Source organism: Macadamia integrifolia, chromosome 5 (assembly GCF_013358625.1).
Source record: "Macadamia integrifolia cultivar HAES 741 chromosome 5, SCU_Mint_v3, whole genome shotgun sequence".
Classification (NCBI taxonomy): domain Eukaryota; kingdom Viridiplantae; phylum Streptophyta; class Magnoliopsida; order Proteales; family Proteaceae; genus Macadamia; species Macadamia integrifolia.
Window position 1 is genome coordinate 5,105,400 of NC_056561.1, and position 14,417 is coordinate 5,119,816.

At 36.6% G+C, this 14,417-nt stretch overlaps 1 protein-coding gene and 1 non-coding gene across 2 annotated transcripts in view; both read left to right on the forward strand.

The window, feature by feature from the left end:
* Positions 1-12,167, forward strand: part of LOC122080303 (glutamine--fructose-6-phosphate aminotransferase [isomerizing] 2-like) — a 43,049-nt gene extending 30,882 nt beyond the window's left edge. Inside the window, exon 11 of the mRNA XM_042647257.1 lies at positions 11,826-12,167. Coding sequence (XP_042503191.1) covers positions 11,826-11,909 — 84 coding nt within the window. The 3' untranslated portion in view covers positions 11,910-12,167. The remainder of the gene's footprint in view (positions 1-11,825) is intronic.
* LOC122080412 lies at positions 8,335-8,441 on the forward strand. The gene has a single exon (XR_006140708.1). It is a non-coding gene; the product is annotated as a small nucleolar RNA R71 (small nucleolar RNA).
* Positions 12,168-14,417: the final 2,250 nt, after the last annotated feature.

Consider the following 14,417-nt stretch of genomic DNA (forward strand, 5'->3'; position numbering starts at 1 on the left):
GTGGATTGATACTCAAGTTAAGTCCTAGGCAACTATGACTCCAATTCCTTGTCCCAAGTCATCCCACTCTGTAGAAAGTAAACTGAAAGTAATGAGGGCATGATGCGTATCTGGTTGCTGCTCAGCCCAAGTACTGTGGAAATTAGGACTTTCCAGTTGTGAATAGAATGAAGAAAAAAATATTTTTAGAGAAACATTGTTAATTGATTCTAAAATTCATTCAAGTCAAGTCCTAGGCAACTATGACTCCAATTCCTTGTCCCAAGTCATCCCACTCTGTAGAAAGTAAACTGAAAGTAATTAGGACATGATGCGTATCTGTGCCCTAATTGCTTAAGACTGAACTGGTATCTCAGCTAGTCTTAAACACCTTGTTGTTAAGAGAGACATTTTGAGTTTTCAGCAGCTTCTTCATGGGGTGTATTTGTTGGCAACGCTGGAGGTATGCTGTTCGCCTTTGGGCCTAATACGTGACCCCCTTGTCCTTTGAAGAGTTTTGATTCATCTTGTTTGCTTTGTGTTAGGATTTAAAATGTAACCGCAAGCGTACGGATCAGTGTAGCTATGGGTCGAACATAGGGAGAGCAGCCAATTTATTTATTTTTTCTTTTAATAATGCGAAAGTGAACCGATTAATGGTTGTGATCTAATTCTAACTACCGTCCTAGACATATGTATCTAAAATAATGTTCTAACCATTCGTCATCTAAGAATTTAAATACGTAAGCCATGCAATTAAAATTAAATAAATAAATAGCTGAAAATAAACACCCCACGCAATTAATGAAGGCAAAAAATGCTGAAATAAAAATAAAGTAAAAGAAAGGGGATAAAGCTAGAGAGAGACTCACAAGTAGGTTTCTCTACTTAGCCCGAGGGATGCATCATAATATGAGATTCCCTACTTAAACCCTAAACCCTAAACCCTAAATAAATAGCTGAAAATAAACACCCCACGCAATTAAAAAGCAATGAAGGAAAAAAATGCTGAAATAAAAATAAAGTTAAAAAGGGGGATAAAGCTAGAGAGAGACTCACTAGTAGGTTTTTCTACTTAGCCCGAGGGACGCATCATAATATGAGCTTCCCTACTTGTCCAGAGAGTCTCTCTTACAAGGGTTACTCTACTTGGCTTTAGGAAAAGGGAGACAAAATAAAAAAAATAAAATGGTGGTTCTATGGCTAGGGGGGCAAAGCCAACACATACACTAGCCATGAACCTTGGGGGAAAGGGATAGCAATAATGCAACGACTGAAATTAAAATCCTAAATTAAGAAAGAAAGGGTAGTCAGAAGAGGGAATGAGAGGGGGGGGGGGAGAAGACTATTGAAGGAGTCTACTTACTTGAACTTCAACCCTTAAGCTAAAAATTTGATCGATTTGAGATACTACCAGTACTAAAAACCAGATCTGGAATAAACCAAATCTGAAATTTCTAGTATTAGAGAAAACAAATCTGAAGAAAAAAAATTGAATTTGAAAGATATGTTTCATAGCTTGTTCTTGTCACCTAGAACTAAGCCTAGAACTTGAAAATTACAACTTCAATTACTTAAACAATAAAAATAAAAGACTGAATAAAAAACAAAAGTGCTTGCATTAATTGAATAAAAAGAACTTACAAAATTGTTTAAAGCATAAACCTAGAACTAGAGCTAGAGAAAGAGATAGAGCAACTAAAAAAAAAAAAATCCAAGAAGAAGAATGAAGTGTCTCCCTTCCTATTATATGAATTGTATTTATAGGGAATGGCGAGGTAGGATAACAAATTTCTCTTTCCTAAAAGGGAGAAAAACACAATTGGTAGGTGAGGTCTTTTGAGACCAAAAGTGTTAAGATGGAGGAGAGAGAAGAGAGAAATAAACTCGGAGAAATTTCCTATAATTTTTTTGCTTATTTTCTTTCCTTTTTTTTTTCTTGCATTAAAAACCCCTCCCACGATTTTCGTTGCTTTGAAGATTTGGACAATCTTTTAATTTGATTTGGAAATCCCCTCCATACCCTTAGTGCTTTAAGTAAGTGAAAAGCTGGAAATCTTTAATAAAATTCTCCAAAAAAAAAAAAAAAGAGATTCGAACTTGAGACCTCCTGGTGAGCAAGGGAATTTCACACACCATAGCTCACCAACTACACTAGGTAGTTGTTGGAGAGATATGACACCCGATAATACTTAAAGCCTTTAAAATACAAAACCTGTAAAAAGAGAGTAAAAGCTAAGGTAGCTCCATTCTAAATATGTAAAATACATGTTTTACTACCCTAGATTTCACACATAAATGTGCTCATCAGAATTTCCCCACTTAGATTTTGCTAGTCCTCTAGCAAAACAGAAAGAAAAAGATTAAAAACAGAAAACCTAACTCACTTTCGTAGGAATCACGGTTGCACTTAGCATATGCAACAAGTCTTTAAACCCCTAGGGGATGAGTTGTCTCTTGGGTGTTTGCAGTGAATATACACCTAAAATTCAGAATAAACAAATCCCAACCTTGGCTAAAGGTAAGGGCCATACCGATCCGGAGCAAAGATAATTCCTCTTATAAGGAACCCCACACTTGAACTTTTATTACCCCATATCAATTCCAAGCACTAGTATATTTCTTAATTTGAAAAACTCACATCGTCTCTTCCAAAACATCCTTATCTTAAGGCAAAACCACTTGTGAAGAAATAAGGAACCAATGACTAAGCCGTTGGAGTGTTTTTGACCAAACATGTTACCTAAGCATTAATGATATTTGCACATTTTTTTTCTCTTTTTTTTTTCGCTTAATAAACTTTATTCTACTCCATTACTTTTAAGCCTGAATGACATGGTGGAGCACACACTAGACACCTAAGTTACTATGTACCTTCGCTTTTTGCATATTCCCACAAAGACAGTGATGCTAGAGTTCTTTCAGAAGTTTCCTCCCTAGGAATTTTGATCAAGACACCACGCTTCCTGAGGCGGAATGTCCTGTCTAGTTCCAAGGGAGTCAACTCTTATTCTTTTTATACCAGATTTTACACTTCATTTAAAATTGTGCATTTGTCAACTCAATGTCAAATTAAAAAGAGGGTCTCAACTCCAAATCAAAAGTACAAGGAACCCACAGACTTATATATGGTCCAACACCATAAAACAAATGTCTCTTATTTTTCAAAACAAAGTCCCATTTCAAGACTCACGCTTGTTTCTTTCTTCTCAATAGGGTTTTTATACGTTCAAAATGGGTACCTTAATCAAAACTTTTATTTTTATACATCAAGCAACCGAATGGTATGATCATTAGCCAAAGCCAAAGTAGGACTTCATCCTTAGCAAACTCAAAAACAAAAAGAAAAACAAACAAAACAAAGTGGAAAAAACAAAAACTGGTTTTCCTCCCCCACACTTAAGTCATGCAATGTCCTCAATGCATGGAAAGAATTAAAAGCGAAGACAATACAAGGGGGTCATACCTGATTAAAAGTTAGTCATCAGTGACCTCTTCACTATCAGTAGTAGGAAACTCGAGGAACGGTTTCAAACGCTGACCATTAACCTTTGAAATTACCCCTGTTCCTAGATTCAGAATCTCCACAGCCCCATGGGGATATACATTATGGACAATAAACTAGCCATCCCATCGGGATCTAAGCTTATCAGGGAAAAGATGCAATCGAGAGTTGTACAATAAGACCTTATCACCAATTGCAAAAGATTTGCGTAGAATGTGCTTATCATGGAAAGCTTTGGTCTTTTCCTTGTAAATCTTAGAACTTTCATAGGCATCATTCCTAAGTTCCTCCAACTCAGATAGTTGGAGCCTACGATGAATTCCTGCATCAGACAAATCAAAGTTGAGCTTCTTGATGGCCCAAAAGGCCTTATGCTCCAACTCAACTGGTAAGTGACAAGCTTTTTCATACACCAAACGGTAAGGAGATTGACCAAGGTAGGTCTTGAATGCAGTCTGATGGGCCCATAAGGCATCAATGAGCCTAAGGGACTAATCCTTACGGTTGGGATTAACAATTTTCTCCAAGATTTGTTTGATCTTCCTATTAGACACCTCCACTTGGCCACTAGTTTGGGGGTGATAAGGGGTAGATAACTTATGGGTGATCCCATACTTTTTCATTAAGGCCTCAAAACGTCGATTACAAAAATGAGTACCCCTATCACTAATTATTGCACGTGGTGCACCAAAGTGGAAAAAATGTTCTCTTTGAGAAACTAGACCACCACTTTGTGATCATTAGATTTACAAGGTATGGCCTCTATCCATTTAGAAACATAATCAATGGCCAAAAGTATGTACAAGTTCCCAAAGGAATTAGGGAATGGTCCCATGAAATCGATGCCCCATACATCAAAGATCTCAACTGCCAAAATAGGGTTGAGTGGCATTATGTTCTTTTTATTGATACGGCCAAAAGACTGGCAAGCGGGACAAGCCTTGCAAAAATCAAAAGCATCTCTAAAAAGAGTTTGCCAATAAAATCCGCATTGGAGAACCTTTGCGGCAGTCTTCTTAGATCCAAGTGTCCACCTCATGTATGATCATGGCAAAAAGAGAGAATGTAATGCTGCTCATAGTCAGGAACACATCGTCAGATAATCTGATCCGGACATATCTTAAACAAATAAGGATCATCCCCGAAAAAGTACTTAACTTCGGAATGAAACCTATACTTATCTTAGGTGGACCAGTGATCCTGAGTCACACCTGAAACTAAGAAGTTGACAGTGTCAGCAAACCATGGTTCATTGGACATTGCAAATAACTGTTCATCTGGAAAGTTCTCGTTGACTGGAGAATCAACAGTCAAGGAATTGGGAAGCCGGGATATATGGTCTGCAACTACGTTTTCAATTCCTTTCTTATCCCTAATTTTTAAATCAAACTCTTGCAAAAGTAAAGCCCACCTAATGAGATGGGCTTTGGCATCCTTCTTCTGAACTAGGTATCTAAGAGCAGAATGATCAGTATACACCACCACATATGAACCAACTAAGTAAGACCGAAACTTTTCTAATGCAAACATAACAGCTAAAAATTCTTTTTCAGTGGTTGTATAATTGAGTTGTGCATTATTTAAGGTCCTACTAGCATAGTAAATGATAGTGGGCAACTTATCAATCGTTTGACCCAAAACCACTCCTATAGCAAAATCCGAAGCATCACACATCAATTCAAAAGGTTCAGTCCAAATAGGTGGTTGAACAATGGGTGCATTGGTCAACTCCTTCTTAAGTTGCTTGAAGGATTCTAGGCACTCTTTAGAAAACTCAAAAGTTTGATCTTTGGCAAGTAATGAAGTGAGGTCAGGCTAACTGATTAAAGTTCTTAATAAACCTTTTGTAGAAGCCTGCATGCCCTAGAAAAGACCGGACGTCCTTAACAGATTGAGGTGGTAAATTATCAATTAAATCCACTTTGACTCTATCTACTTTAATTCCCTCTTGGGATATTACATGGCCTAAAACAATACCAGATTTAACCATAAAATGGCATTTCTCCCAATTCAAAACCAAATTCTTAGCTATGCACCTTTTCAAAACTAGAGAAAGATGATGAAGACATTCAGAATAGGAATTCCCATGAATTGAAAAGTCATCCATAAATACTTCTAAGAATCTTTCGACCATGTCAGAAAAGATGCTCATCATGCATTGTTAGAACGTAGCAAGGGCATTGCAAAGCCCAAAGGGCATATGCCTATAAGCAAATGTTCCATATGGGTATGTAAAAGTAGTCTTATGTTGGTCCTCTAAAGCAGTTGGGATCTGGTTATTGCTGGAATATCCATAAAAAAAAACATTAGTATTCATGTTCAGCTAACCTCTCTAACATCTGGTCAGTGAATGGCAATGGGAAGTGGTCCTTCCAGGTTACCACATTAAGTTTCCTGTAGTCTATGCACACTCTCCACTCTGATTGGACACAGGTTGGAATTAGTTCATTATTGGCATTGGGAACTACAGTCACCCCAGACTTCTTAGGCACTACGTGAACTGGGCTTACCTATTGGCTGTCAGAAATAGGATAAATTATTCCATGATCTAAGCACTTTAGGATCTCTTTCTTAATGGCTTCCATCATCACTGGGTTAGCTCTTCTTTGGGGTTCCGTGGATGGTTTGGAATCCTCCATAAGATGTATATGATGTTGCATAGTAGAAGAGCTTATACCCTTGATATCAGCCATGGTCCAACCTAGGGTTTCCTTATTATCTTTTAACACTTTAAGTAACTCCTCTTCCTGGCTAGAATTCAAATTTGAAGAAATTATTACAGGAAGAGTTTGGTCAGGCCCTAAGAAAGCATGCCTCAAATTAGATGACGACTCCTTAAGATCTAGCTTAGGGAGCTCAACTATGGAAGGTTTGGGAATGGAATTGGAAAGGGGTCCTAAGGGCTCCACAGATGTGTGAAGACTTAAGACTTTAGAAAAGAAATTTTCACCATCATCTTCCAATTCATCCATACACTCTTGGAATTTTGAATCAAAATCAATATTAAAGTTGGTAATTAAATCATCAGAAAAATCCAGAAAATCTTCAAGCATATTGATCTCTTCTTCCATATGTGGTTGTTTGCCTATCCTAAACATGTTAAACTCAACAGTTTGGTTGCCAAAAGATAACCTTAGGAAACCATTCCGGCAATTGATTAATGCATTACTGGTAGCCAAGAATGGTTTTCCTAGAATTATTGGGATCTCATCCTTGGTTAAGAAGGGCTTGGTATCTAACACAATGAAATCAACAGGGAAAATAAATTCCCCCATTTAGTAAGACATCCTCAACCATCCATTTAGGAATCTTAACAGACCTATCTGCCAACTGAAGAGTAGTTCCAGTGGTTTTCAATTCTCCCAATCCTAGTTGCTTGTACACATGGTAAGGTAAAAGTTTCACACTTGCGCCAAGGTCAAATAAGGCATGCTCAATGTAGGTGTTGCCTATGATACAAGCTATGGTAGGGCTTCCTGGATCCTTATACTTGGCTGCTATAGGTTGAGTAATTATGGAACTAATGTTACCTGCCAAGAACGCCTTTTTGGGCACACTAGTGATACGTTTGTGACTACACAAATCTTTCAGTGCCTTTGCATAGGCGGGAATTCGGGATATGACATCTAAAAGAGAGATGTTCACTTCTACCTTTTTGAAGATTTCTAAAATTTTATCTATGGAAGCAATCTTCTTTTTGTTTACCAAGCAATTAAGAAATGAGACAAGAGGAATATAAGGACTGTTAGGTATTTGCCCTTTTTCAGAAGAATCATTTTTGGTTTCCTTAACCAAATCATCTTTAATTTCAAAAGAATCTTTAGGTTCATCAGACAAACCTGGAACAAGAGGCACACTTGTGTCCTCAACTGAAGGAGAGTTAACAGGAGTAAAGGATGTGAAAGAGTTAGGAACACTATGTTGGTACTTTCTACCATTCCTAAGGGCATAAACAACATTACATTGGTTGGAAGGCCCTTGTTGGGTCTGACCTTGTACTACATGCAGTGGTGCATTAGTTGGTGCTTGTGAGCTAACAAGCTGATGATGCCTAGGGTTAGGCTTTGGTTGACTGGGAAAAGTTCCCTTCTCCCTCTCATGCATAATTGAGACAACTTTGGTGAGTTCTCTCGTAAGATTTTGATGACTTGTCATGAGGAGGGCCATATTTTTTTTCAAGTTACTTATTCTACTTGCTTCTCCAGTGTTGGTAAACCCAGGGGGTTGTTGATGAGATGATAGGAGAGGGGCCCTAGGAAAACTAGTCTGAGGTCCTACATTTGGCTTAGGAAAAGTATTTTGGGAAAAAGATTATTGTGCAAAGGGAGGCCTCTGGGGTCTAGGTTGACCTTAATTATGGAAATTGGAAGGCCCTATTTGGTTGCCCTGATTCCTGGAGAAATTTGGGTGATTTCTCTATCCTGGATTGTAGGTGTTACTATATGGATTATTCTGGTATAATGCATTAACACTATCATTAGAAGTGCCCCCAGAGGTGTTGGGGCATTCTTCTATGACATGTCCAGGGGACTGGCACCAAGCACACATCTTAACCAAATTGACTGATGATGGCTCTTTAGAAACAATAGCCTTAATCCTCTTGATTAGGCTATCTAAATGGGCTTCCTTGGCTACTATCCCATCCACAAAATATCCTTTCCCTCCTATGGTTCTTTCACTCTCTTGGGTTGATTCCCACTCACGGGTTTTGTCAGCTAAGTCAAATAAGAATTCCCATGCCTTTCCTTTATTTGTAAAGGATGTGAATCCCTCAGGGTACATAGACTATCATTTGTTTAGTTGGGTAATCAATACCTTCATAAATTATTTGACATAAATGCCATAAGTCTAGGCCATGGTGAGGGCATTCTTGGAGTAGATCCTTGAATCTCTCCATAAGTTTGGAAAAAGACTCACTAGGCTTTTGCCTAAACTGAAGGATATCACTTCTGAGCTTATTGGTCTTGTGAGTTGGGAAAAACTTCTTAAGGAAGACAACTGTGAACTGTTCCCATGAGGTTATAGAATTTGTGAGTAACCTGTACAACCACTTCTTAGCTTGGTCTTTCAATGCAAACGTGATAAACCTAAGCTTAATAACGTCATTAAAAATCTATTGGATCTTAATTAGAACACATACCTCTTCAAATTCCCTTAGAAATAGGTATGCATCCTCAGAGGTCAGCCCATGAAAGTGGGGCAACATAGTGATGTATTGAGATTTGAGTTCAAAATTATTGCCCTCGGCTTGTGGTAGAACTATGCAGGAAGGTTGGGCTGTTCTAGCAGGGTAGAATCTATCTTTCAAAGATTTAGGTGAAGGGTTTTGATGCTGGTCTCCCATATTGAAAGGTTTTAAAGACAGCAAACGTATAGGGTTACTACTTATTGGATCTCTTCTTTCTAACCGATTCTTAGTATTACGTACCCACCTAACACTCATGCAACAGAAAACTAAACTACCCACAACTAGAGTAAGACAAGCACAAAAGAATGGATAGCAAAACTTTTTATTTTATGATTTTTTTTTTTTTTTTGCTTTTTGGGAGCTTACCGGCAGGGATCCGGGGTTGCTCAAGTCAATTCTTGAGGTACTGCTACAGGGCGAAACCTGTCTTTATCATACTGAGGCATGGTGACCTCTACCGATACAACTATTATTACAAGTTCTTCTTCTCAGGAATTCAATAAAAGAAAAGGAAAAACAAAACAAAGCAAACAAAGCACTCTAATTTACCAAAAGAAAGCGAAAAATAACATGGAACTGTCTCCCAGGCAACGGCGCCAAAAACTTGTTAGGATTTAAAATGCAACCGTAAGCGTAAGGATCAGTGTAGTTACAGGTCGAACACAGGGAGAGCAGCCACTTTATTTTTTATTTTTTAATAATGCGAAAGTGAACCGATTAATGGTTGTGATCTAATTCTAACTACTGTCCTAAACATATGTATCTAAAATAACGTCCTAACCATTCATCTAAGAATTTAAATACGTAAGCCACGCGATTAAAATTAAATAAATAAATAGCTGAAAATAAACACCTCACGCAATTAAAAAGCAATGAAGGAAAAAAATGCTGAAATAAATATAAAGTAAAAAAAAAAAGGGGATAAAGCCAGAGAAAGATTCACAAGTAGGTGTATCTACTTAGCCTGAGGGATGCATCATAATATAAGCTTCCCTACTTGACTAGAGAGTCACTCTTACAAGGGTTACTCTACTTGGCTTTAGGGAAAGGGAGACAATTAAAATAAAAACAATAAAATGATGGTTCTATAGCTAGGAGGGGCAAAGCCAAGACATACACTAGCCATGAACCTTGGGGGAAAGGGATAGCAATAATGTAACGACTGAAATTAAAATCCTAAATTAAGAAAGAAAGGGTAGTCAGAAGAGGGAATGAGAGTGGGGAGAGAAGACTACTGAAGGAGCCTACTTACTTGAACTTCAACTGTTGAACTGAAAACTTAATCGATTTGAGATACTATCAGTACTAAAAATCAGATCAAAATCCTAAATTAAGAAAGAAAGGGTAGTCAGAAGAGGGAATGAGAGTGGGGAGAGAAGACTACTGAAGGAGCCTACTTACTTAAACTTCAACTGTTGAACTGAAAACTTAATCGATTTGAGATACTACCAGTACTAAAAATCAGATCTGGAATAAACCAAATCTGAAATTTCTAGTACTAGAGAAAACAAATCTGAAGAAAAAAATTGAACTTGAAAGATATGCTTAATAGCTTGTTCTTGTCACCTAGAACTAAGCCTAGAACTAGAACTTGAAAATTACAACTTCAATTGCTTAAACAATAAAAATAAAAGACTGAATCAAAAACAAAAGTGCTTGCATTAATTGAATAAAAAGAAATTACAAAAGTGTTTAAAGCATAAACCTAGAACTAGAGCTAGAGAAAGAGATAGAGCAAATAAAAAAAAAAAACCCCTAGAAGAAGAATGAAATGTCTCCCCTCCTCTTACATGAGTTGTATTTATGAGGAATGGGGAGGTAGGGTAACAAATTTCTCTTTCCTAAAAGGGAGAAAAATACAATTGGTAGGTGAGATCTTTTGAGACCAAAAGTGTTAAGATGGAGGAGAGAGAAGAGAGAAATAAACTTGGAGAAATTTCCTATAATTTTTTTGCTTATTTTCTTTCCTTTTTTTTTTATCTTTCTTCTTGCACAAGAAACCCCTCCCACGATTTTCCTTGCTTTGAAGATTTGGACAATCTTCTAATTTGATGTCGAAATCCCCTCCATGCCCTTAGTGCTTAAGTAAGTGAAAAGCAGGAAATCTTCAATAAAATTCTCCCAAAAAAAAAAAAAAAAAAACAACCATGAGATTCGAAATTGAGACCTCCTGGTGAGCAAGGGAATTTCGCACACCATAGCTCACCAACTACACTAGGTAGTTGTTGTTGGAGAGATATGACATCCGATAATGCTTAAAGCCTTTAAAATACAAAACCTGCAAAAAGAGAGTAAAACCCAAGGTAGCTCCATTCTAAATATGTAAAATGCATGTTTTACTACCCTAGATTTCACACATAAATGTGCTTATCACTTTGCTTTATAGAAAGTGGGATTTAAAAACTTGGTGGGAACCCTAAAGTCCTAATCACAAGGAAAAGGGAAGTATGATGATATTTTATAGCAAATGTTTTATAGGTGAAAGGAATTTCTGTAATTAAGAAGCCAGTTAATGGGGGAGTTTAAGCTGTTCATGATCGAGGCAAGAGGAGTTTGCACCAACTTGTTGCCTTCAGGAAATGAAATTGAGATGTTTCTTGATGGAATTCAGTTTCTTTCTCTCAACCCATAAATGGACCCTACAAACTGTTTTCATTATTATTTTGCTTTCTTGCCTTTTTGGGAATGTTGTTGAAGTAAAGAGTACTGGTGTAGTATATCAGACAGGCGGGCAACAATGGTTGTGGATTTTCTAGTCTGTTTTGTATTTTTTTTTTAATTAATTCTGCTTCTTAAATTGATGAATGGATGAATTGTTGGGTCTGAAATCTGTAATGGTTCTTTCCTTTTTGCTGCAAATAGTCAGAACTAGTTTTTGGCCGGTGTTTATCTAGAAACCCAAGAAATATTGTCAACTAAATTATTTTGAAACTCAAATATTCTAGTCCTAAAGCCTTAACAAATAATAATGTCATACTGTCTCTATTGTGCAGATATAATTGTAGTCATACAGATGAGATGCATTTATTGTTCTTCTGAAGTACATTATATTGTTTACACATTTATTTGAGAGTATCATTTATTTACTCTTTTATACTTTTGTTATCTTATTATGAGCAAGCTCAAGTTGTCTTGACAATATTGTTCTCGCAGTTGTTGGCATACCATCTAACCGTTCTACGAGGACACAATGTTGACCAGCCTCGAAATCTAGCAAAGAGTGTGACCACACAATGAAGAGGAGAATATATTATTGTTTGGTTCTCTTTCTTTACTGTCAAATTTAGGAGTGAAGTAGGGGTTTTAAGCTAAATTAAGCTCATTACACATTACTGTTGTTGCCACCTTTTGATTAGAAGTGGGGGCGTTCATACGTATCTTTCATTTTATTTGTTTATTTTAGTAATGTATCTTTCTTTTTATTACTCCACAGTTACACTTTATATGTTTGATATTTAATGCTAGTCAATAAAATTTGTGCATATCTTCGACAAAGGAACTGTATTACCTTATTTGGGGTTGGGGGATGGGGAGATGCATTTAATCTTGTCACTTCTAATTCTTCTTAACATTCCCAGGGGAAGTATCATACTATTATTGTAATTTGAATGGAGATCTTTGGTCTCTCTGTCAATATAACTTTCACATCTCATACCATTAGATTTTTGCCAGCATTATTTGTATAGTAGTTCCCTGTACCAAGGTGGCTACCAGTTCAACTTCCTAATTGCCATGGTTCTATATGTAAGACAGAGAGAATCAAAGATATTGTAGCTTTGGTTGAAGTAGATTTTGCCCAATAGTTTTGATTGATATTGTAGCTGAGGACCTCTTCATACAAGAAACCTCTCAACCTTATATCGTGATTACTGTGAAGTTGTTCCATAAATAAAACTTGGGATTGAGTTCTTTGGAAGTCTATCTCTCTCTCCATGAAGGTACTAGTGTATATCACGTCCTCAAATAGAGAACATTATCCCATAAAATTTTAAAGCAAAATGTTATGTGCATGGCCATGCATCAATTTGTTGGATGAAAACGATAATGTATATATGGCACTTCATCCCATGATTCCCATCCAATGATTTGATACACGGCTGTGCACAAAACCTCTCCCTAAGCTTTAAAAAATTAAAATTTCATTGCATTAGGGTACATTTCAACTGAAAAGACTCTGCACCATGGATTTAGGGGATGATGTTGGTATCGAATCAGTCAGGGATCGAGATTGGTCTCAACCAATATCAATAATGCTCTGCACAAAACCTCTCCCCAAGCCTTAAAAAATAAAAAATTTCATTGCATTTAGATACATTTCAACTGAAAAGAAAGTACAACCACTTAAACATTGTAGGCTCCCATTAACCTTTTCATTAGCAAATATGTTCTATCAAAATATCACCAAGAAAACAGACAGTCATGTAGAAAATCATTTTGGTGGGAAAAAAAAAAAAAAATCTTTGGCTGTTGAAGAGTATATGTCAAATAATTTGGTTTCCTGTGACTTGGTATCTTCTCTTCAATCCAATGATGGATTTTTTTTCTTAAAAAATTGCTTATATTACTTGCAAACTGAGGTCAAACTAGATAAAATTAGTATTGATAAAAAAAACGAGCTCAACTGGATAGATGCTAATGAAATCACTTTATCAGCTAAAATAGTTGGGTGAAGAAAGCAAGACATCATTGTCGATCAAAACTTCCACGAAATGGCCTAGAGGGCCCACCAGATCAGTCTCATGACCTCTCTAGGTTTTTTTTTTTCAAATATAAGTTTCATTAGAACAGTCTCATGACTTTCCAAGGTTGAAAACTTTATTGAAATAGTTTCATTTACGAAGAAGATCTCGGGACTCTCTTCTTATCGGACTAATCTAATGACTTAATGGACGAGTGTATGTCACAATGATTATGTTGCACTATTACAATATATTGATCATATATTTGAAACTTGGAAACATCTACTTCAATGAAGTAGGGGTAAGACTACATTCATTTATCCCTCCTACAGACACTATAGTGCCGAGAGCCTTGTACACTAGGTTGTTTTCTAATCTAATGATTTTCTGGATCTACTGAAAACCTCGATAGAAAAGTAACTTAAGATCTACCAAATAAGTCTCATATAAGGTGGGTAATTTTTTAATTTTTTTAAATTTATTTGTTAGAGGAAACCAAATTATTTGACACATACCCATCAACAGAAAAAGATTTTTTTCCCACTCAAAATGATTTTTTACTTGACTTTTGTGTTTCTTTGTTATATTTTGATAGAGGCATATTTGCTAATAAAATGGTCATGGTGGTCCACAATGTTTAAAAAGGTATACTTTCTTTTCGATTGAAATGTACCCAAATGCAATAAAAGTTTTTCTATATAAACATTGAAAGGAACGATAGTCTTCTTTATGGGAATACCAGGATAAGTGGCCCAATTTGAGTAATGGAAGCTGATGTGGACCATCCATCCTTTCCACTAGTGGAGTCATTTTGAATTTAACTTGACCATGAAAGTAGGAGAGAGAAGGGAGAAAGAAAGGAGGGAAAGGGGGAGGTGGGGGGGGGGGGGGAAATACTTGCGACCCTTAGATTGCCAACTGGCAGATGTCACTTGGGAAGGTTATTATGGCAACCATTTTGTTTTTTTTTTTTTATAATTTTTTTAAGGGGGTGGGGCGACAACAACAATCTTGGGATGTCAACTGTAAAATCTTAAGAATGTCAATTGTGAGACTTTGTAGAAAA